At 37.0% G+C, this 26,208-nt stretch overlaps 1 protein-coding gene across 1 annotated transcript in view; it reads left to right on the forward strand.

Annotated features, from left to right (window-relative positions):
• Positions 1-477: 477 nt before the first annotated feature.
• The window catches only part of LOC129269587 (tyrosine-protein phosphatase non-receptor type 13-like), a 34,884-nt gene continuing 9,153 nt past the window's right edge, over positions 478-26,208 (forward strand). Inside the window, exons 1-5 of the mRNA XM_064105771.1 lie at positions 478-528; positions 1,009-1,240; positions 18,566-18,735; positions 22,317-22,470; positions 25,681-25,839. Of these exons, the coding sequence (XP_063961841.1) occupies positions 478-528; positions 1,009-1,240; positions 18,566-18,735; positions 22,317-22,470; positions 25,681-25,839 (766 nt within the window). The remainder of the gene's footprint in view (positions 529-1,008; positions 1,241-18,565; positions 18,736-22,316; positions 22,471-25,680; positions 25,840-26,208) is intronic.

The following is a 26,208-nucleotide window of genomic DNA, read 5'->3' on the forward strand; positions in this document are numbered from 1 at the left end:
TTTTAAACCTCATTAGATTTTTTTGGTAATAGTCATAGCATATCTTTATCATTGGTGGAAATGTTATTTAGACTTGTCAGACATAGTGCAACAAAGCTCAGTAACAGTTTTAAGAGTTTAGATCTTGTGTGACAAATGGCTCTTTTATATTGAAAGAAAGAGGCCCATGTGTGTTTATGCATTAAAATAAATCTTTTTCCACAGTTTAATACTGAAACAAACAAAAAATTCACTCTGAATTCTAATGTTTCACGGTGTCATAGATGGTATCCTGACATTGCAGACTTATCTTGGAGAAAGCACATAATCATGTTAGACGGGAAGAGGGGGAAATTTGAGGGAGAGCAGGGGGCTTAGAATGGTTTTCATAAGGATATATATGACATGGTCTGAGAATGTAAACCTAATATCCGATGAGTCCTTTCATTCATAGAGGGAAGCGTCTGCCCTTCCTCTATGCCATACTCAGGAACTACTATGGATGTTCTTAAAGATTCGAGATTAGGTAGAAAGGATATTGCAAGGAAGGTTCATGATTGAGTTTTTTTGTTGTTTTTTTAGAAAGATTATGTGATCATTAAACTAATTGATCAAAGCCGACTTTATGAGAACTTACTTTTACTAGTGTAACTATGTGCATTCTTTTGAGAACTTTTACCCATGTACAAGCTTCACATCAAAGAAAGTCACAGTGCAATATGACAATGAGTATAACAAATTTATGTCATGAATTTAAATCAACGCAATGATATTATTGGAAATATGTTGTTGAAATATTGTTAAAATAGCAGTACACCTGATTTCAATTAATTATTATAGGCTACTGGGTCTTTCATTGATCTTTAAACTGACCGTTACCAGATTTTGATATTCTTTCGTCCATACGCTGCTAGCTTTTGTTTTGGCTCTCTGACATGAAAGTCTTTGAGAGATTCTATGTCTCTAGTCTGTATAAGGTGATAACCTGATCTCATCAATATTTCTCCTGTTATTGATCATTCATTTCAGACGCTCTATGTAGTCCTACCAGCGGTTCTCGATTCTAACCCATTCTTGGATGAATCAAACGATGGACGCAGTTCACCAAGCAACAGCGGTATGGACAAGGTCATCTACATCTTTCAGTCGACTTATGACCTCCTACACGAGGTTGGAGTTCATACTCAGATTACATCACAACTCTTTGCATACCTGCTATTCTTTACCAATGCATCACTCTTCAACATGCTCATGGAAAGAGGTTTGTAGCATCCTATTACAGCAAGTTGAGGGGTCCATCTTACAAAGAGTTATGATTGATCTGATCAATCACAACTATGGAAAGCCAGCAAAGTCAACATATAAAATGCATGTTTGCTCCAAAAAATATTTAGATATGAATGTATATCCAAAAATTCATTGATTTCTTGACAATTTGGTGTGTTTTCCTTTGTATACAAAGGACATTTTACAAATTCCCTGTATAAAAATTATGACATTGATGGATTCCCAAAGAGTTACGATTGATTGGATCAATCGTAACTCGTAAGATGGGCCCAGGTCTTTATGGCATTTACTATGGAAACAGGTCCCATTAGCCAATTACAATCAAGGTTTCCATGGTAGTAACCATGATGGCAAATTACTATCTTTATGAAGCAGGCCCCTTATCTCAGAACTAGTATCTGCATATAATTATTTACCAAGATTGTAGTACTAAGCCTTGATGTTACAGTCTTCAACTACCACTCATCTATTTTACTCTTGATCTGCCCTTCTTTACCAGTGCTTTGAACATGCTCAGAGAAAGATTTGTTTTCTATTTCTGTGCACCCATTGATACATCAGCCAAAGTTTTACTACAGGTTTTTGCATGGATAAGGCAACTAGCTTAAAGATGGAAACCACTTGTGGTAATTATCTCAAAATGAGTTCAAACAGAATCCAATGAAAATACCACCCAATTGTTTGCATCGATAAATAAAAAAAATATGTGCCAAATGGCTCTGAAAGAAAATGTGTAATTGCTGAGAAATTAGCAAAATAAGCACAGAATTCCATATGAAATGTCAGGCATTTTTCCGAGCAATAATGATAATCTGTCCCACATATGCCTTTTTGTGTTAATTATCAGAATTATCAAGTTTTCAGCTAAGATTTCATGATTTTGCAACTTGAGTTGATTTCAGTGTACCAGATCTAGATGGTAGTACATGTAATTAACCTTGATTTTAAAAGTTTCTTATGAAATAGTTGTTTGCTGCAACTATTTTCTTTTACTTTTAATTGTGTTAAACTTCATGTCCAGAAATCCAGTTCTGTAATCCATATCTATTCATGTGTTATGTGTTTGGAGTGCTTAAACACAAGTGATTCCATTCACCTGTTGCATGCAATTTGTTGACACACTAAACCTGCTCTTGTATGAAGAGGGAGACAGCTGTAGACAATGAATGCTGCCAAATGAATCTCATTGCCAAATTCAAATCGTAATGAGTTCAACAGGTTTTAATACATGGCATATAAATCATCCCATCTTGGATTGTCGTTTGATTTTGCAAGTATTATTATTCATTAAAACTTGCCTGAAAGAGGAATTTGTGTAAGACCCAGTGGCTCAAAATCACAAAGTCATTTTTTGAATTTGTGCTAAATTATGCTCACAGTCATACATATTACTATGAACTGACTTTTCTGCAAAATCAATTTAAATGAATGGGTACTAGATGAAATTGGATAATAGATGAAATTGGGTACTAGATGAAATTGGGTACTAGATGAAATTGGGTACTAGATGATATTGGGTACTAGATGAAATTGGGTACTAGATGAAATTGGGTACTAGATGAAATTGGGTACTAGATGAAATTGGGTACTAGATGAAATTGGGTACTAGATGATATTGGGAACTAGATGAAATTGGGTACTAAATGATATTGGGTACTAGATGATATTGGGTACTAGATGAAATTGGGTACTAGATGAAATTGGGTACTAGATGAAATTGGGTACTAGATGAAATTGGGTACTAGATGATATTGGGTACTAGATGAAATTGGGTACTAGATGAAATTGGGTACTAGATGAAATTGGGTACTAGATGAAATTGGGTACTAGATGAAATTGGGTACTAGATGATATTGGGTACTAGATGATATTGGGTACTAGATGAAATTGGGTACTAGATGAAATTGGGTACTAGATGATATTGGGTACTAGATGATATTGGGTACTAGATGAAATTGGGTACTAGATGAAATTGGGTACTAGATGAAATTGGGTACTAGATGATATTGGGTACTAGATGAAATTGGGTACTAGATGAAATTGGGTACTAGATGAAATTGGGTACTAGATGATATTGGGTACTAGATGAAATTGGGTACTAGATGATATTGGGTACTATATGAAATTGGGTACTAGATGAAATTGGGTACTAGATGAAATTGGGTACTAGATGAAATTGGGTACTAGATGATATTGGGTACTAGATGAAATTGGGTACTATATGAAATTGGGTACTAGATGAAATTGGGTACTAGATGAAATTGGGTACTAGATGATATTGGGTACTAGATGAAATTGGGTACTAGATGATATTGGGTACTAGATGAAATTGGGTACTAGATGAAATTGGGTACTAGATGATATTGGGTACTAGATGAAATTGGGTACTAGATGAAATTGGGTACTAGATGAAATTGGGTACTAGATGATATTGGGTACTAGATGATATTGGGTACTAGATGAAATTGGGTACTAGATGAAATTGGGTACTAGATGATATTGGGTACTAGATGAAATTGGGTACTAGATGAAATTGGGTACTAGATGAAATTGGGTACTAGATGATATTGGGTACTAGATGATATTGGGTACTAGATGAAATTGGGTACTAGATGAAATTGGGTACTAAATGATATTGGGTACTAGATGATATTGGGTACTAGATGAAATTGGGTACTAGATGAAATTGGGTACTAGATGAAATTGGGTACTAGATGATATTGGGTACTAGATGAAATTGGGTACTAGATGAAATTGGGTACTAGATGAAATTGGGTACTAGATGATATTGGGTACTAGATGAAATTGGGTACTAGATGATATTGGGTACTATATGAAATTGGGTACTAGATGAAATTGGGTACTAGATGAAATTGGGTACTAGATGAAATTGGGTACTAGATGATATTGGGTACTAGATGAAATTGGGTACTAGATGATATTGGGTACTAGATGAAATTGGGTACAAGATGATATTGGGTACTAGATGAAATTGGGTACTAGATGAAATTGGGTACTAGATGATATTGGGTACTAGATGATATTGGGTACTAGATGAAATTGGGTACTAGATGATATTGGGTACTAGATGATATTGGTTACTAGATGAAATTGGGTACTAGATAAAATTGGGTTCTAGATGAAATCGGGAATAGATGTCAAAAGAACAAAATAAGAATAGACCATATGACTGTAAAATCCCAAAGTAGATTCTTGATTGAGATCCCTAAATGCATCTCTATTGAGAGTTTTGAAAGGTCTAAATCCGAGATTCACATCCTCTATAGACTCTCCATTAGCTCTGCAAACTGACCTATTTTGAGGCTAAAATTGAATAATACACTTCATCAGTGATGACAAACCATGATGATTTGTCAAAAATAATTGCTGCAGGTCACTGATGATGACAAATGATGATGATCTAGATTCTTCAATTTCAATACAGATGGCCTTCACCATGGTGCACTTTTCTATTCTGCTATATGTTAATTTCTGTCTTTGATCTCATTTCATGACTGGTCCTTGTTCTATAACACTTCTTATCAATGACAAATTCTATGGATAGCAAACTATTGGCCAATAGAATGACAGTTATTCACTACCCTTTATCAAAGAGTTGTTTTCTGTCATTTATGGAGTTGGAACGAGAAAACTGGGGGAGCTTTTCTTGAAAGTGTGGATTGCTGGAGGGGAGACAAATTAATGCACCTTTTCAAAACGGGGGGGGGGGTTCCACAAATGGCTCTGTGAAGCAGTTTTCTGAAACAGTTGTTTCTTTGAAAATCATTTTGCAAATAATAATGATATGATATTAATAGATTAATAGGAGAATAAAGAGCTTGCATTTTGTTGATTTTGAATAAAATTGCATTACCAATGATCAAAAGAGGATGTCATTCTCAATTTCATGAATATTGTGGTAATATAAAGATGATATTTCAGTTTTAATTGAACACTGTTTGGATATATGCTAAGCGGAAACTTTTCCTTTGACACAGACAAACATCCTAATGAAAGAAGAACACTATGAAAAGAATTGGCCTTGTGGACCCGCCCCATGTAAGATAGTTGAAGTATGTGTGTCTTTGTCCAACTACAAATGTCCGTGCATCACAGCTCAAAAACCAAACCGAAATGATACTTGTTATACCGAGGTTTTTACCTGACTGCTAAGAAAGCACGAATGCCTGTGAGCAAGCAACCAGGGGACCAACGGTTTAAAGTCCTTTCCGAGGGACCTGGTAATGAGGATAAATGCCTTACCAAAGGGCACTAGTGCACCACTTGGGAATCAAACCCGGGTCACCGGAATCCGAAACCCCCGCTCTACCGATTGAGCTATCGCGCCTCCCCCACTTCTCTATTTTTGGCTGGTTTAGTTTTGTTCTTTTTTCCAATATTGTTGCATAGAGCTTCCAAACTAATATGAAAAATTGCAAATTTATTCAGAACAGGAAACATGCTATTTCTCTTAATTCTGTAGTTTTATATGGCTTTGTGGATTTGTGTGTGGGGGGTGAGTTCAAGAATTATGAACTTCATTAATATGTAATTTTATTCAAAATCAACAAAAATGCAAGCTCTTTTTTTCTTCTATTAATTTATTAATATTTTATTGTTGTTACTAATTGATGAAAATTTTCATAGAAACAACTGGATCAGAAAAATACAAAACACAGCCATTCGTGGAAAGCCCCCCCCCCCCACTGTAGGTCCGAAAGTTTTTAATTTGACTCCCTTCTTCAACCCACACTTTCGAGAGAGGCCCCCCAGTTTTTATTGAAAGGGTGTGGCCACCCCCTCTCCATCCCTGATCTATGAACACAGACGATCCTCACAAGCCATTTATTTTTAGTTTCATAAAAAATGGTTTTAAACCTATTCTCCAATTGCCCATACCTGTGTCTTTATCTTATGTTTTTAATTCAAAATAAAGATAATCTAAAGTTAGGAGACCTTGTTGTATTTATCTGATTGAACTGCATTTTCTCTTTAAATTGCATCCACCTGTTGAACTGGTCTATTTATCATCAACTTCATAATGAAGTTACAGTGGTCAGTGCATCTGATATTGTCTGACTCACTTATGGAAGAAGGACCTACCTTCATATATATTTGCAGAGAGTCTAGCATCACTGTTTTATAAATTGCATCAGTCATTGTCTCCTTTTGATCAAGAGCGTATAACAGAGAAAAAATCCTGCTGCCTAGTGTTATTTTGAAGAAGGTATGACTGTACGCAGGAATGGTTTTCACCGGGGGGGGGGGGGCACTAACATATATTGGTGGTACAGGGACATGCTGCTTTGATGACCCCCTTTTTCAGACCTAATTTTCAGTTCAGAAGCTGCCCAGCCCCGCTCCCAAGACCCCCCATTAAGAGACATCTCAGTTCCCCAGCCCTGCCAAGATTGTCAAGTGCGAGCACCGCATGCAAAAGATGCATGTACGGCTTCGCAACTCCCTACATAATAACTAGCAGCCACTCCAAGCATGGCGAGCGCATGCTCAGCGCTCTACCTACAGTGCCGTGATCCCGTTCCCGTAGACCCTCTTTTTCACACACCGCAGTATACATCTAGTTCCCAAGACCCCGTACTTTGCCCTTTTTATTTAGTCAGTTCCTTAGACCCCCATTTCAGAGTTTCGTGAGGCACAACCCCCATTAAAAAATAATTTGAGTGCCCCCCCCCCCCCCCCCGCGGGGTTTCATAATCTATGCTTGAAGAGGGAAAGGTACAGGAAATAAGAGGATGTATGTGCACGGAACCATGCTGGAAAATAAGGACACACTCATAAATTATACTTATGGACCCAGGACACACAACCCCGGGGGGGTGGGGGGCACTCAGTATATAATGCATAGTGGGTATATGCCGCAGAGGGGACCCTCATTTTTACACTCAAATTTCCGTTCCAAGGCATAGCATTTTTGTCTTATTGAGAAAAAGAAAAAAGAAAGCCATTCCAAAGCATTAAAATTTTCTTCTTATCGAGAAAAAAGAAGAAAGAAATCCGCTCCAAAGCTTTGTATATTTTCTGTTACGCCGCTCCGGCCGCATTGATCTGCTACAATGAGCCGCAATTTTAGTGAAAAGCGGCCGCAGAGCACTGTCCGACCATCGCCTCTGCGCTAGCGCACGCAGCGCCCGTGCCGCCGGGCTAGCTGTATGCACATATGCCCGTTCCATAGGGATGCACACGCACTCACACGCAGGCGACCCGTTCCAAGGACCCCGTTTTCACAAACGTTTGTAGTTCCAAAGCCTGTTCCGAGGACCCTCCTTTTTAAAATAAACCCACTCCAAGGCCCCTGTTTTTTGTCTTGCCCGCGGCACATACCAACTACTTTTTTAGTCAAGTAACCCCCCCCCCCCCCCCGGCACACAACACACTGAAGACGTACTCTGTACACAGCAAATGGTCCCAAATCATATGATCTTGCATAGAGAGGTACAGTTGAAATGATCCTGATTCACAATGATATAACATGTCCTCAGTGCAAAAGTTTTGTCCATACATAAGATAAAAGTCATGGGTTGTGAAGTGACATACTTTTCTGGAAAAAAACCATGTCCTTGATTCCATCATAATTATGTGTGTGTGTGCATGGATAGAATAGAAGAGATAAAAAGATAAAGAATGAAAGTGAGAGAGAAAGGAATATCTGCTCATCGTAAGTAATAGATTTCAATTCTCGTTGCCTAATAGCTATGCCGAAACAAAGGGGGAGGCCCTTTTTTGTTTCTTAAAAGCTCTAATATTCGGATAGACACTGTATGCCTAGTTCAAAAGCATCACTCATCTCAACAGGAAATGACCTTAAATATGGCACAAAGACAACAGCAACAATAGCACTGACTGGTTTCTACACTGATGGAGATCCTGTGCTTGAACTCTGGTGGAACAGTTTTTGTTCAGGATCCTTCACCTCTTTAGTGAATGCATTATTAGGCCTTTCAAAATTCCTTTTAGTTCAATTGGAACATTTCCCAGGACACAATAAATGCATCACAATAAACATGCATTTTCCAAATATACATAAATGTTTGTCTGTCATGATGTATTAAAGTAATACTTAAGGATGATTATGTTGATAAAAGTGATATGCTACCCCCCCCCCCCCACACACACCTCCACTTACACAATAACGATATTACATTCCGCGTATTGGACACAGATAAGACAAAAGAGACAGGTAATGCATTACAGTTCCACCAAAGTTTATTTCCAAGTCCAAGTTTACGAAGCAAACCTTGTGTCTTCATCAGGGATACAAAACTCACAGAGACAAGATATTGAAATGATAGATGCATTCATCATATTTATATATATATATTTTGTTTGAGCAATCACATTGAAATTTCCTGAAGGAATAATAATAATAATAATAATAGTTACATTTATATCGCATTTCATACGTTGATTTCTAAGTGCTTTACATTGTAGAGTCAAAAGGGGCCTAAGCTTTCGATCCTAGCAGAATCCTCATCGGAGGCAAAATGACCGGGTCATTGGATCCATCACTGTTCCACACAAAGTGCACCATCTCCACTCCCTGGGGAGTATCCTGGCCAGGCAACCATTTGTCGGTGCACACGTGCCAATCTAATCACATTGACATTCACATCCTACTGGGTACCCATTTAACACCTGGGTGGAGAGTGACAAATGTGGATAAGTGCCTTGCCAAAGGACATTAGCGCCAGGTGGGATTTGAGCTCTCGACCCTTGGTTTAAGAGTCAGTGACTGAACCACTTCACCACGACTTTGCGTGATAGAGCATCCAATCAGTGAAATTTGCCTAAAAGTATATTTAACTTTACAAATTTCATTCAGTGACACATAAGAGCATTATTTATCCTGGTAGCTAGCATTGACATGTTGAATGTTACCCTTAACTATGTTATTTCACGATCAATGACAATGTTGGCATGTGTAATTATGCCTCTGTTCTGTGTGCTAATGAAGTCATCAATGTACTTCCGTTGTCAATCATTTATCATTCATGCAGTGATAATATTAGCATGCTGATCAAGCCTTCAGACACCCTGGTATGACGAGATGATGAGGTCAAGTCTCTGTTGGATTGTTTTCATTATCCAAAGATAGCCCTTTCATGATAATAGTGAAAAGTGCACTGGGGTAGAAGGTGACATGCCTATATTCCCTGTAGATTACCATTTAACTCAATACAAAAAATAATTTAGAATGAACTCAAGTAAGAAAAATAGACCTGTAAAGAAAATGCTTTTTTTTCCTTGATAAGATTGGTAATGAGTGGTAATCTTGATGTGGTTGTAGCAGTCTTGAGATATGCAAGAAAATATTTTTTTTAAGTCACTAAATGTATTTAAATTGAAGTAATCTCTAGTCTAGATATATTTCAAGTAAGATTTATTTTGTTGTGATTCATTCTTTGAGGAGTACAAAGATTTATTACAGGCTATTTTGTTCAGATTCATTGTAATTTATTGCTATGGTAGCTCCTATTTTTTTTTTAATTCGTTTCCATGATTTTCAAGCTCATCAGCTGTAACAGAAAATGATTGTATGTCTTGTTGCCTTCCTGATAGAGATATCTTTATCATATTATCCTTAATTTGTCCATTGAAGGTCATCCCGCATTGTAAATAACCTATTATAACTAATTCTATAGCTTTTGTTTCTCCTTGGTCTGTTGATGAGTTTATCACATTGATTGGGTGAGAAACCTTTTTGAATGCAGAATAGTGTGAATACCCCAATAGTAGGTAATATTGCCTTGTCTTCCTGTTGGAGGTGTGTTCTCGAAGCCTGGTGAAGAGGAAATTCAGTCTGACTGTTTCCCTGGTGCTGCTCTGAATCTCATGTTTCAAAGTACTTTATTGAAAGATTTGGCATTCTTAGTTCCTTTTTTCACTGTAGATCTTTCAGCCAGAGTATTTTCTTGTCATTTTCTGTTTGTACTTCTCTTTCACCATCTTCTATTTTGGATTCCTCTTGTTTTGCATTGATGTCTGTCTTAATCATTTCATATGTGACTTCTTCTGTTCCATCCTTCTAATTTCCTCACCATCCTGTGTTCTTAAGAAAGATATCTTTTGTTTTTCATACACCAAATCAAATTTTCATGCATTAAGTGTGATTAAGGTGAAGGTACTAGTTTGGGCGATTAACTACATGCAGTCTTGAAAATCAATAGTTAAATTACATTAATGCAGTGCAATACATCGCCTATGTCTATGCTTTGTCTTTAAAGGATAGAAAGGATTTATTTGCTTGTCAGATAGTTGTTGAAAAATAAGGTTCCTTTGATACAAATAATTGTCCAAATATTTGAATGGCCAGCCAGGCCAGGAAGATGCCACTTCAGATGGCCATTGACACTTGGTCACTGTTAAATTCAAATCCTGGTCATTTTTTTACTATATCGGTGAACCCAGGAAGGTATAGCCATGTGTATGGTTGGGTCTTCTGAACGAAAAAGTTAACTCATAATACTAAGCACAGTCATTCTATCATGCTCTAGTATTAATGGTGTTACTTTCAAGCAAGGCAATGAGAGGTGTGATCTAGACTCAGCCATACCGATGGGATGAGGAGAAACCTGGGTAGAAGGAAATTTAGACTGACAGGGCAATGGAAAAGTATATTGATTGCACTAACCTTGAACTGAAGGGAGTTAGAAGATGGTCAGGAGTACTACATAAAATGAGAGTCATCGAGAGATAGAGTTCTTGAAAGTTGACATTGAGAATGAGAGAAGAAGTATTGGATAAGATATTGAGGAGTAGAAAAAGGAAGCAGAGGCTAATACCCCTTTCATAAACCCAATAAAACCTATCCTCCAATTAGCCGCCTAAGAGTAATGCGGATAATTCAATAAAAATTGCGTTCACAAACTCCGAAAATTATCTGCATTATTTTTACGAGCGCCCGTCCTGAAAAAGGCAGATAATCATCATGACAACTGGACACGCCCCCTCCGATGCGGTTGTGTTGGAAAAGGGTGACCTTGTGACCGCACCATGGCGATTATCCGCATTATTTGGAAATACGTTCATAAACTCAAAATCTTGTCCCGATGCCGCTATTATGCGGATAATAGCAGCATCAGAATAATGCAGATAACTCTTGTCCTCCTCTGATTTTACGACCCAATTATGCTGCTATTAGCCGCATAATTGGGTTTTATTGGGTTTATGAAAGGGGTATAAGAAGCATATGCTAAAGATGAAAAGATAAGAATGGAAAAGAAGAAGAAAAAGAAAGATAAGAATGGAAAAGAAAAAGAAGGAGAAGGGGGAATAAGAGGAGGAGGAGACTGATGAAAATAGTTGAAGAATGACCTTTTATAATACTTTTTCTTTACCCTTGTATAAATGGAGAGACTTTTTTATTAATTCGTTTTTAATTTGATCAATTTACCAGCATTTAGCTGCATGTCACTTTGCTTTGGATTCTAATTTAAAAGCTAAGGCTCAGCATACAAGGCTGTGTTAGTCAATTATGTGTATCAGCTATTTCTTCTTATCAATACTTTTTTTTAAATATGTTGAAGATGTGATTGATGTTGTGAGATATTATGTATAAAAGTGAGTTTTGGGCTTTTCTCCATCTTCATCTAAAGGCATTGGATGTGATGAAGACAATTCAAACTTCATGTAATATGAAACTTTAAGTGCTGTGAAATTCGTGGATACAGCCTATGCAAGGAAGACAGTAAAATCTGTGTAAGGAGGTGGTTTCAAACTGCCTTGACCACAAGAATATCCGGTAAATTACGAGAACTTTTTCAGGCTCAGAAAAACCCGATGATTCCTGCATTAACACCGCCCCAAAACATACCCTTCAGGAAAGTTCTCAAAGTTAAGAACATGTGCAGTAGGTCTGATAATCAGGCAAGGCACGAGATTCAAAATTGCTAGCTCAGCAGCCACCCACGTCGCCCATGCCCAACTACGCGCCGGGCTAAGAAAGTTTCTGTAATTTGCATTCACACTGCCAAAATACCCCTGCGAAAGTCCTCGTAATTTTGACAAGTACCTACTATTTAGCAGGCATTTTCTTTCGCGGATATTACACGTAATTTGCTTTCACACCAGCCAAAATTACTTGGTATTTTCTGATTGGAGTAGATCAGGGCAAGTTTTCCCGATCAGAAAATAACCGCAACTGATAAACTTTGAGGCAGTCTGAAACCACCTATTGAGTAAAAACAACAAAGAAATTAAGTATACTTAATAGAAATACATGCTCTGTCAACCCAATGTTATACCCTAATGCACATGCTCTGTATACTTTATTCTGTCTCAAAAAATTGTGTTCTTCATACTAATTAGTGATTAGTTGCTGATGAGCCTTAGGGTGAAACAGTCTGTACGACTAGCTTAGTTAAGCAATCCAACCAATAAATTATATATATATATATATATATATAAAGAATTCATGTATATAAATTTAAATTTATGCATCTGATTTTGAATGCATGGTTACAGGTATGATAAACATGGAAAAAGTAATATTTGTGGGATTTTTATATATTGGCTACAAGAACCATGTGATCCTGAGTTCAGCAAAGTGATTTCAGTTTCATCTACACAGTTTCAGAAGATAGGTGTGGTGTCTCTAATGGACAAAATATGTTTGTTAATAAGTATTAAAGAATGCCTGTTTTTCATTACATTCATAAGAAAACAATGGGGCATTACTAACTGGTGTATCTAGCCTTGAAATGACTTATGAAATTAAAGAAGTCTAAAATTTCTGATGAAACACACATTTGAATTGCCATATGTATTAAGGCATTGGGTCAATATATGGGTCACCATCCGGATAAATAATTCAAAGCAGGGTATGAAAGGTGTGTCGTCCCATCCCAAGGTGATGTCCCATAATTCCCATCAATACACTGCTCTAGATCATCTTCCTGTGAAAAGTTGCAACTGAGGTGAGAGGTTTGACGGGGGAACCGTGTTTAGAGGAAACTTGTTGTGACAGTGAGCCTGTTCAGACCGGCAGAGATAGCGCGATCTAGCGCGCGCTAGATCGCGCTATCTCTGCGGTGTGGAAGGTACAACGTCGTTTCGGTCCGCCCAACAGCGAGCCACGGCGAGCCAAAACGGCGTGCCACTGGAGCACCTCTTGGGGGTGGTCCACGAGAGATAGCGCGGTCTAGCGCGCGCTAGATCGCGCTATCTCTGCCGGTGTGAACCCGAGCTACGATAGCACGCCGGAAGACATCGTTCTACACGCGGCTAGCATAATAGGCACAGCGATATCGAGCTCTGAACTAACAAGTACGGGTTCGTAATAGCGCGCGAAATCTTTGACCGCTCTGACCTCATGACGTCACGCGTCATGGCAACAGGACCTCTCAAAAAAGGGGGTGCTACGATAGACCGCGCTATCTCACTGCGGTGTGAATCCGGCGAATGCCAATGGGCGGACCGTGGATCGCGCTACGATAGCGCGATCCACGGTCCGCCCACGGTCCCCCCTTGCGGTGTGAACAGCCTCAGTGTCTCCTTGGTTTAGGTTACCTGGTCCTGATGAACAAGCAGTGGGGTGAGAGTTGGTGGTGAAGGCAACAAGCTCCCTCACTTGACAGACTTCTGACAGGAATTGATGAGCTGTGTGTTAGCTGGACTCAGGAAAATAAATGTATTTAAGGGGAAGTATACCCTGGCATCAAGTTTGTTTAAGAGAAACTATAAAGTTAGTTGAAATCCACCAAAAATTTCAGGGTTATGAATTTTCAAGGGGGGGGACTCTTCCATTGACCAGTGGAAGTTCTTTGAAAATCTTGAAAGCAAAAAAAGGAGTGGGATATTGGGTCAATTCTTAAACCTGACTTGTCAGCTCTCTCTTCCTCTCTGAGTGATGAGAGCAGACTGGGTTGGTCAGTGAGTAGGATCCTCTTCTCATCTTCTTTCTTGTACCCAGTTAGGAAACCAGTTTAGAAGACTGCTTCGCTAGTTTCCTCATCACCAACTCCTGAACTGGTTTTTAGAACAACTTCTTGTCAGGGGTCTTATTGCTACGGGAACGCTCTCAGTGGGGTCACATGTTCTACGCGAAATATGAAACTGCAGTGTAAAAATTCTACATACTGTTTGTGGAGTAGCGTGCCCAACATGTACAAAGATCACTCCCCGAAGAACAATGGTGTCCTCACCTACTCTAAAACTAGTTAATTGAGGCAAAGTAGTCTTGAAAACCACATCGCGAGGTGGTTTTTCAAACTGATTTGCAGGACCATAAATGATCACTTCCAAGACTGCTTTGAGCGTTGCCATTGCACATTGTTCAAGCCTTGAATTACCCAATTATGTATTTCATACATTCACACTGACTTGAGCCAGTTCAAGTTTTCATAGCTGTGAGCTAGCAACAAACCCTTGCATTTATTCACCAATAGCTACCTGAACTCACTATGGATATTGTATTTACTGTGTTTGGGTGGTTATAAATTCACCTTCTATTAAGTTCTCATGAATGACTAGTTTGTGAAGATGCTCATGTGTAAATATTACATTTAAGATTTGTTTTATCAAACAGCGTAGAGGTTATCTGATTTTCTTCTTGCGATGATTATTTTCCCAAACATATGTGTTTTAAACATTTGCTTAGCTAGATGGTTTAAGCATAATATATATTTTTTAATGATTTTTCTGTCTTATTCAGATTATTTTTTTATGATGGGTATGGATTTGTTGGAAGTCTTTAATCATATTTTTTAAAGTATTTGAACAAAAATTAATTACATATGACAAGTATAAATGAATGAGATTATGTAGGTCTCTAGGATATAGCCTAACTTCAAAATGACCTTTCTTTTAATCTTTAGTTTGTATTATGGTGAATTCTTTCTTTGTTTATTAAAAAGTAAAGCTCCACCATAATAGAATCTTAGCAATATTACAAACAAAGATTGTAGCCTTAGGATCAAATGATAACTATCTACAAGCTTTGTTTCTCCCAATCTTGAATATTCAACTTCTATGTATGTACACTCCCTAAATTTTCATATCTGTCTTTTATCAGACGATGAGTCATCTTTCTATATAAGTCATCTTTTATCAGGGAAAGTCCATTTTTTATCGTTTTCTTTCAAGTTGTGTCTGTCTATATGAAATGTATTATATCTAGGTTACTGTACACATGTGTTCAAGGAAACTGAAAACAGTGTTTTCACTTCTACAGATGTTAACAATCATCGTTTGCAGTGACCTGTGAAATGCTATATATATATATTCTTGTGTCAGAATTAAAATCTGAGGTGTGTAAGGAAATATGATCAATCTCTGTTTTTCTAGGAAAGCCACCCCAACTTTAATTGAAGCACTGACCCAGATAGAAGGGGAAAAAGTCTGTAAACATATAATCTCCTCCATCTTGTCTCAGTGATGTTATCAACCGTTTTGTTTTAGGGTACATTTAAAGGTCAAGTCCACCCCAGAAAAAAGTTCATTTGAATAAATAGAGAAAAATCAGACTAGCATAACGCTGAAAATGTCATCAAAATTGGATGTAAAATAAGAAAGTTATGACATTTTAAAGTTTCGCTTATTTTTCACTAACCAGTGATATTCACAACTCAGTGTCATGCAAATGAATCAGTCGATGATGCCCATCACTCACTATTTCTTTTGTTTTTTATTGTTTGAATTATACATTATTTAATTTTTTACAGATTTGACAATAAGAACCAAGTTGACTGAACCATATATTAAACAACGCTAATTTCACATGTTCAAGAGGAATTAATCGTTTCACTTGTCAATGAGGAGAAAATTAGAATATTTCATATCATAAAATACAAAAGAAATAGTGAGTGGATGACGTCATCAGTCTCCTCACTTGCATACCAACCAGGATGTGCATATAACTGTTTTGTGAAATTAAGTTAAACTTTTAAATGTCATAACTTTCTTATTTTACATCCGATTTTGATGGAATTTTCAGTGTTATGCTGGTTGGATTTTTCTCTATTTGTTCAGGTGGACTATTTGTTGGGGTGGACTTGTCCTTTAAGTGATTTTCATACCCTTGCCGAATACTACAGGGGTAGAATATGGGTATCAGTCGTACTGTTCAGCAGTTGGTCTGTTGCAAATTTTGTGTATTGAAGTAGCTTTGTTTTCTCTCAATGCTAACAAAAAGTTAACACACACATTGGTCATAGACAGTTCAAGATATATTTTTTTCTAATGGGTTGGGTAGTATGTTACCATGGTAAACACAATATGGCAAGAACTTTGGGGAAATTCTTGTAGAGCCAAGTACTTTCTCAGTTTGGCCCAATGCCCATTATATGTGATTTTGCATACTCTTAAGTCTTAAGAGTGAAGATGTGTAACTGCCCTTTCACACGGTACCAAAATCGTAATTTGAATGATGATTCCAGGGAAAAATCATTCTAATGACGAATTTTTAGCATGTGTGAAACCAAACTAGAATCACAAACGCTAATCACCATCACGAATTCAAATTCTACTCCGGAGGTTAATTCCAGCTAAGTTTCACTCAAGCTACGATACAAATTTTACATCTTTTGAGGGGCCGAGCTGACGTGACCTTTCAAGCACTTCCGGAGATAATACAATTGTCATGCACTCATCGTAGTTTCTTTTTGTGATGCAGTGCTTTGATTGGGTTTGATTGACAGTCACCAAGGACACAATACCGCCTTCGCTCAGGAATTCAAATTCAAATCACAGTTTTCGAGTAAACGTGTGAATAGTACAATGATTCTAAAGACAAATTGCAGTCATCATCACAATGATTCAAGATTCATGTGTGAATATCTTTTATTGTGTTTGTTACTGTGTTGTCATGGTAACAATACACACCAGTGAATCAGGAGGAAATGTTATTTTTTGTATATATTGGTGCTCCTCACACAAGGCCTCCATGTTAGGGCAGAAGTAATTATAACCTCTATACAGGAGTATTTCTTGAACCCTTTTTAGTACTTACCCATCTATTGAATAAACACAGTTGAATCAAATTGAATTTACAGATTTGATTGTACTTTTCATAGTTCATCTGGTCATAAAATACAGCCTAACTCAAATTGCAACTGTTCATAAAGAAGATAAATAGCTTTAAATGATGTATAGGAGAAAATGAATAATTTGCTATAATTTTGAAGGAAAAAGTATAACTTCTCTGAATTTATTTCTAAGAATTTCTAGGAACTATTCTGACTATTCCACACCAAGAAAGCATATTCAGCTTTTGTATACTCCTGAGTGTTATAGTGTCTGTCTTCATTACTTCTGACAATATTTGAAAAGTTTTACAGAAAAAAAAATTCTGAAAGTTATTTCGGGGTCACATCTCTCTTTATTCCTTCCTTTTCTTGTGGACGGTGAGTTTTAACTCCAACCTCTCTGTCCTATCCCATACACAAAACAGTTTCATCTCAACGTAATCAATATCAAGTTGTTTCGTCCTTTGTGCTGGGAAAATTAAATGTGACTGACCCAATGAATGCTAAGTCAAAATTCAATTGATGATGTCAAACTAATGAAAACTTACTCTTTTTTATAGATCTATTTGCTACATGAACCTTCAGAGTGCTTGATGAATTTGAAGTGTGTAGTTGTTAATCAGATCTGACTTCAATGATCATTGAATTCAAGCCTTCTAAGGGATTGTTTGTTCCTGTTGTTATATGAAGTTTTATGAGGTATTATTGATTGGCTGTGGGCAGCCAAACTCAAGTTTGTTTTGTTGATTATGTGCTCCTTCTTGATTCCTTTAGAGGTACAAATGCCTGAAAGTAGAGATGCAAGGTGTGTCCAAAAACTGCCCTTAGTAACATCAAGGTTTAGATACAATCCCTAACATTAATGGTTAGTCACTGTAATGGGGGGGTTGTAGATGCTTTCTCACCCTAGCGAATACAAGAACTTGTTCAGACCTCAAAATACCCAATAATTTTCTATTTTCCACTCACCAGCCTCAACCAGATAAAGTTCCTGTTCCAGCAACAACAATCTTGCATACCTCGATACAAATCTTTCTATTGTCTCATACCTGAATTAATCGCAATTTCTCACACTGCAAACAATTCCAGACCTTGGAGAAATCCCTGTGAAAGTTCTCATCATTTTGAAAAGATAGACCTGCAGCATTTATCAATTTTTTAAAGGCTCCCCTGTCTGAAGCTTTGTAAGTTTATATTATTTGATGTTCTCCTCCCTGGTTGTTGCAAGCAGTTAGCATTGCTAGGATTTTTAATCTCAACATTTTTTGGTTAACTCTTGCATAATCTTCATTATACTTCCATTTTGATTTGAATGACAGGAGTTGGGGGCAAGTTCTTCAAGTGGTCTAAGGGAGCTCAGATCAGAGGCAACCTGGATCTCCTAGAGATGTGGATCCATGAAAAAGATCTAAAGCTCCAGGCTAGCTTCCTACAGAAGGTTTCCATGGCAACAGACCTACTAGCCACACCCAAACTCCAACTTGCTCAGGTAAAATAAGATGACCCTTCCCTCAACATCTTCTCTGTCCCCCCCCCCCTCCCACCCTTCTCCCATATGTTGTGATAGCTTGATGAGGGGATGGAGACCCTAAACTATTCTTGTATAGGCCTATATGTGTAATGCTTCAAAAACAAGATTTATTCCTTCTCCTTGGGTATCAAATTTTAATTGTGTGTTATGACAGGGTATCGCCCACATGGAGAAGGGGGTCCATAAAACAAAACTTGATCAAACTTTGTACTGGTAGCTTGCCAGTGATGTGACATCACATTGTCAATGACTTTGATATAGAAATAAAATGTGAAGTTCTTGATGTAAACAAAACAAATTGATTCCATTTCTTATGTTTTCCTCTGAGAGGGAATTAAGCTGGTTTCCTTTGGCCCTCATTGTATTTGAGTGTCTTGTGCATCACATCAGGTTTTAGTTTCACACAGGAAACTGGTAGATACAGTGAGGGAGATAGAAATGATAGAGGGTGGCAATCATGAAATAGTGGAATCATTCTTTGATTGTCTCAATAAAATGATTTGAATAAGAAATTTTAAAAGCCATTTTTCCCCTTTCATTTATTTGTTATCCTCTTGTGCCTCCTGTGATGACATATCAGAGCAACAGGTGGAAAGAGAGTGTGTGAGACAGATAGACACAGAAAGACACAGAGAGGGGGAGGGGAGAGTGAGAGGCAGAGAGAGACAGACAGACACAGATGGGGGCGGGAGTGAGAGGCAGAGAGAGACAGACAGACACAGATAGAGGGGGAGGGGAGAGTGAGAGGCAGAGATAGACAGATAGACAGACACAGATGGAGGGGGAGTGAGAGGCAGAGAGAGAGATAGACAGACGGACACAGATAGAGGGGGATGAAAACAAAGAGTGAGATACAGAGCAAAAGTAACTTCCAACAATATTTCTTTTCAAATTACAAGAGGTCATTTTTTATTTTCATCTATTTGTTTATCTTTATTTTTGTCAATTTTGACAATATTTGTTTGATATAATGTGCATCTTTTGTGTAAGGCTTTCCTGTTCTATTTATATAAGCCCTTGTCAGGTTAGCAGACAATATTTATCCTTGAAATTGATTTATCACAATCCACTTTATCCATCTTCAACTCTAGATTTCATGATTACTTTCGGCTTTTTGATACATGGAAGGAAGTGTAAGATTTATGATTTGATATAAATCAACATTTGATGCAGGACATGTCAGTTTCTATCTTTTGAAAAGAGTATGATCTTCCATATCCCTTGTTCTATTGAATGAGAACAAGTATTGAATTATTGTCTTGTATCTTCCATGTATTTGGGAATATTCATTATCTGCGAGTTGGATGTATCAATCATCCCCACCCTATTTTTCTATGTGGAATACTATTTTTCCTAGTCCTGGATAAACATTAGAGCAATTCTTTATTCACAAGTGACCATTTTTATGCCACTCCCCTTATTTTCAATTATCACACCATTTTAAGAGCTCGTTTTCTTCCACAGAGTGATAGAGTGATTACTGAATTGGGGGGGGGGGGCTATTTCTTCCATTTCAAGGGCTTCTTATTTCGCACAAGGAGCCAAAAATTTTGTGAAATGTCGAATTCTTGATTGGACTGAGATGCACCAAACCCTTATCCGGTAATTAAGAGCAGAGAAAATAATGAAAATGTGCTGAAATAGGCTCCTCAATGATTAAGGATGACACGTATCTTTTACATTAATATATCCAGATAAAAACTGGTCGATAAGTTTGAAAACAGTGCCACAAATTTCACTTTTTTGCAGTTTTAGCTATGTAAAACTCATGTCTCATTGTGTTCAAGTAGACGTATGTTTATTTTGATTTCTTTCTTTAAAAGTTGGTCTTTAAAAATGTAAAATTTGTGAACAAAAAGGTTAAGTTTTTGAAATGTCATCATAACTTAGAAAGTATATGGGCTTGGAAACTTGGACATAATGGTTATCAAGTATTACTTAACATCCTGCAAGAGTTTGATGTCGCATGACCAAGGTCAAAGGTCATGTAGGGTCAATGAACTTAGACCATGTTGGGGGAATCAACATCAAAATCTTAACTGAAGGTTAAGTTTTTGAAATGTCATCATAACTTAAAAAGTATATGGGCCTAGTTCATGAAACTTGGACATAAGGGTAATAAAGTATTACTGAACACCCTGGCTGAGTTTCAGGTCATATGACCAAGGTCAAAGATCATTTAGGGTCAATGCACTTTGGCCATGTTGGGGGTATTTGTTGATTTCCATCATAACTTTGAGAGTTTATGGATCTGGTTCATGAAACTTGGACGTTAGATTAATCAAGTATCACTGAACATCCTTTGTGAGATTTAGGTTACATGACCAAGATCAAAGGTCATTTAGGGTCAATGAACTAAGATTATGTTTGGGGAATCAAAATTAAATCTTAACCAACGTTAAGTTTTGTAAACATCATAACTCTGAAAGTATATGGATCTAGTTCATGAAAATTGGACATAAGAGTAATCAAGCATCAGTGAATATCCTTCGTGAGTTTCAGGTCACATGACCAAGGTCAATGAACTTTGGCCTTGTTGGGGGTATTTGTTGAATTGTCATCATCACTTTGAAAGTTTAAGGATCTAGTTCATAAAATGTGGACAATAAGGGTAATCAAGTATCACTGATCATCTTACACAAGTCTTTGGTCACTCAATCAAGGTCAAATGTCATTTAGGGTCAGTGAACATTATTTTATCATCATATGAATGGTGTTTTTTATGAATGATTATTCTATAGCCGTTTTCAAAGTCAGCACTGCTGCTATATTGAATCGCGCAATGCAGGCAAGATTGCCAGAGGCGCTCCACTTGTTTTACTTTTTTATCCTCATATGGCTAGCCATCTCTCACACATTGTGAGGGAGCTATGTCCCATAGGCTTAAATCAAAGTATCATAACAGAAAATTGAGGTTTGGATATTTCATGATTCTTATAGTGTTATAAAATAATGTCAAGGATGTGTTGATAACTAGATTCTGATTATTTTCAAATCTTCAATCATTCATAGACCTATAATTTGATAAATGTTGCTTTTATGGTAAAATTCGAGAATTTGCGTATTTGGGGCATAGGTCCCCTGTACAGAGTAGAATAATGACTTCTTTTATATAGGAGGTGAAGTGAAGCAAGACATAGTCCAGCTGAACAACTGATGAAACAGAGACTAGAGCTTTCAGTTTAGTATTTCTTATGGTGCTAACACATCTTTTTTCATATGTGTAATTCATACATATACATCATTTTAGAAAGGTCTCACTTCTAGGGTTTTTACTTTAAAAATCTGACCCACACCTTAACCTACATAAGAAAATAGCATAGCATCGAAAATAAACATTAGGCCTATATTAAGAAAGTAGATTTTAGGTAAATATTGCACAATGCTGTGAAGGAAACAGAATCATTCGCTGATAAAAACTGTTGAATATTTGAAATATGTCATAGTTGCAGTTTCTATGTAGTAAATGATATTTAGTTCAGAATTTAAGTGAAAGTATCAAACTGATGTTAATGATGGGTTTCTTGTCTTCTATGTAGGCGGAGTGGAGCTCAATCCGACGGGACTTCCCAGTGCTGAACGCAGCCCAGATTCATCAGATGCTGAGCGAGTATGATATTGGATGTTCCCAGGCTCCCAGGCCCAGGGCTTGGTTCCCAACACCCAAGGAAGTAGAGGCTGCATTGAAAACAGGTGCGTCGGAAACCCCTACACTTCCTATCCTTAATCTACTGCTCATCATCACTTTAGCTCAAAGAGTTGGCAAAGACAGGTTGTGATAGAGAGGAAGGGTCATGTCTCTTATGATGGTCTTTTCTTTATTCCAGTATTTATTTGATATCATACTAGATAGTGAAGAAGGGTAGACAAAGAGTTCCTGCCCCCCCCAAAAAAAAAAAAAAAGTTTGAAAAGGCGGTGCTGCACCATCCCGAGTTTGCTCAATCTCGAGATTTTAGCCCGATCGGCCCTCTTCGCGATTAATCTCGAGATTCAAGAAACCCCGTCTCCACCATCGCAAGAAGAGCGATTCCTGCTCGAGCGATACATCGATGCATTATGGTCTGATGCCGTGAATAAATAATCCCGAGTGCGTCTGCACCTACGAATTAGCGTGATAATTCGTAAAATCGCGCGCTATTTTGCAAATAATCCCAAGTTGACTTGGGATTGCAATCTCGAGATTAATCCTACAAACTAGCGCAATAATTGCGTCTCCATTGCAAATAATCTTGAGATTGTTCAGATCGGGATAATTTGTCGGATCAGAAATAGCGCGATAATTTGAAAACTCGGGATGGTGCAGACGGCCCTAAAGTAATAATAGGAAATGAATAGATCTTTAGCCCCATCTCCCTTCTTTACTCATAAATCGGATATTGTCGCTTTGGGTCAAAACATCTACAAAAGAGTAAACAAAAATATATGAATCTTTCATACCCAATACTAAATTCCTATTATCAATCATTTGTTTTAAATAGTATCCAATGAGATCAATAAACTTGCAATGTCTGTAATCCTTGTGTCTACGGTTCTCATTGCTATTCCAATGCATATGTTGAGCTGAGTGCAGGTTCAATATTTTGTAGGTGAAGCAGCAAGCAAGTTTTCAGCATTGTGCTTGTCTGATTTTTCTCAAGAGGCCACCAGGCCTCATCTGGACGCAGTTGAGTTAATGTATACAATTCTATACTTTTTTGTTACTTAAGATTTATATTTTACTTTGGACAATTGTAAGCGCTGTGATACTTTGTGTGTATAGCGCATATAAATAACCGTTATTATGATTATTATTTTGCTGAGGAAGGAAGAAAGTCTACCCCCCCCCTTCTTATCTTGGTACAAGCTACTGGATTCCATGCCTTGTTTGACCTATCCTTTTGCTCACCCTCATACATTGTAGTATAAAGGCGGTTTCAAACCGCCTCGATCACAAGAATCCCTGTTAAATTACGAGAACATTTTTAGGCTAAAAAATACCTGCGACCTTGGAAAAATCCCCGCGAAAGTTCTCGTAATTTCGCCAAGTACCTATTATTTAGCGGGTATTTTCTTTCAGGGAAATTACGCGTAGTTTGCTTTCACATTACCAAAATACCTGGTACTTTCTGATCGGGGTAAATTTCCCGATCAGAGAATACCTGGAACTGACGAACTTCGAGGCGGTCTGAAACCACCTAAAGATATCCACCAGAATGATCAAGATAATAATGACAATGATTATAAGTGGTAATGATAGGAAAGATGAATGTACAATGCTGAAAGGTACTAGAATTATCACAGCTGAAGAATAGGATGATGACTGAATGGGATAATCATCTTAATAATTAGAACTTATAGTCATTGTGATAGGGGTCACTACCCTCAGATTTAGCCCATTACTTCAAATTGTTCATAACTGTCAAATGATATATCATTTGAAGAAAAAGTTGTAGGATGTCAGAACTCATCTGTTGTGTTGATATTATAAGAACACCTACAAGTTTTCTTTATTAGGGGTATATTTATATGTAGGATTCTTCATATTTTTGTAAAGTGTTCCTGTTAAAAATGATTGTCACCCTTGCCTATGCCTGAGATTACCTCACTAATGAAATGTGAATAGGCTTTGTATGTGAGCCATGGAACAGACGAGAACATTGAGCAGGAGGGAAAAAATGAAATCAAAGATATTTCTTCTCACTTTCTGTATTAGATCAAATTCATTATCTGAATACATGTAATAGAAGCCTTTTGTAATCAACATTAGTTGTAAAGACTTTATTCCAGCAAATGAAGTTCTGCAAATCAACTCTGGCAGATTGGAAAATTTTTATTTTTCTTGCTTATATGAGAGCTCATAATAATTCTTGTCTGGATTTTCATGTTTCTTTGATCTGTTTCATATTTATAGTTTTCAGTATCTACCTAGGGAAATTTTCATGTAAGGCCCCCATAGTAAACATATATTACATTTTAGGAAATATTCGGACATATTTCATTATTACCAACGTCATCTGCACTTTTATAATCATTCAAAATCTCCAGTTGTTTGGGTTTTAATTGTTTATATATCAAATGTTTTTTTTTTATTTTATCACATCTAATTTCCTTCCAATCAAGCCATCTTTATTTTGTAGTTTTCTTCTTTTTTTTTAAATTGTTATATCCCCTCTATGATATGTTAAGTTTATTTTCATCATAACTAGATATAATTTACTTATATAATATTTGCATATCATTATCCTTCATATTCAATATCATTGTACTCCTCTCCTCTACTCTCATTGCTTTATTTGTTTCTTTTCTTTATATTTTTGTAAGCCTGTCTGTTTATTGGTCAATATAGATGTCTTTTCACCATGTTTCTCTGTTTATTTATTTGTCCATTTTTTCTCATGATAAGTAAATAACCATTTATCTCTCTGTATATTCAGATCTTAAACATTATGACTGTCCTGTCCTCCCTTCCTCCCTACTGGAAGTATGGTGTCCCATGATCTATTATAATTTAATTTTATCTGCGTAATCCCACCTTCCTTTGCTGTCACAACCAATAGATCACATCTATCTGTTTTCAATCTCCTCATTTTAAGGGTATTTGAAGCACAGTTCCACACAATTCAGAGTTTTGATTGATGAGATGAATTGTTTCCTTAATATGCTTCATAGAATATTATGATTACAAACCTTGACCTAAAGTCATGTTTTGCACTCCGGGCAACTTTGTTTCAACTCTTTTTAGTCAAGATATATTTCAAATTTGTTTTATGTTACTTCTTTTACTGTCTTGAGTTGTGGCTCTGTTTCTTCTATGTGTGTTTTCTCTCTCTCTCGTCTTTTTTTTTGGGGGGGATACATTTTTTCTGCACAGCAATGCAAATTTGCAGTCTTTATTGTTATTGTTATTTTTGTTTGCTGTTCAGAGGAAATCCTGGTAAGCTTTGATGATCATCCACCTCTGGTTCTGCCTACCGATGCATTCCAACTTGATCTAAGATGTGATGTCTGTGAACTGTTGCCAGGATTCAGAGATATACTTCAGGCGCTCCATAAAGAATTCCCAAAGATCAGAATAAAGACTGGTAAATGTCATGTCTCCTGATTGCTTCTAATTAGATAATGTCAATATAAATTACATAGTTAATCAGGAGATGGAAACATGCATTAGGAGGGCTTTCCGGAGATAAGATTGCTGATAGATGTCTACCAGGTTCACTTACTGCTATTGATTACATTATATTAATATAATAATAAAAATAGCAAATTTGGATGAATTCTAGTACATAATTACAATATGACTTTCCTGTGATCAGAATCATGACTGGTATGTCTCCTCACTTTTATAATTAAGTGTGTATATATAGATCATGATATCACTCTGGACTAAATTACAACCGTGGGTGAATGTCATAATGTTATTGGTTATGACCCGATATTTTTTTATCGAACAA

This window comes from Lytechinus pictus, chromosome 10, assembly GCF_037042905.1.
Source record: "Lytechinus pictus isolate F3 Inbred chromosome 10, Lp3.0, whole genome shotgun sequence".
Taxonomy (NCBI): domain Eukaryota; kingdom Metazoa; phylum Echinodermata; class Echinoidea; order Temnopleuroida; family Toxopneustidae; genus Lytechinus; species Lytechinus pictus.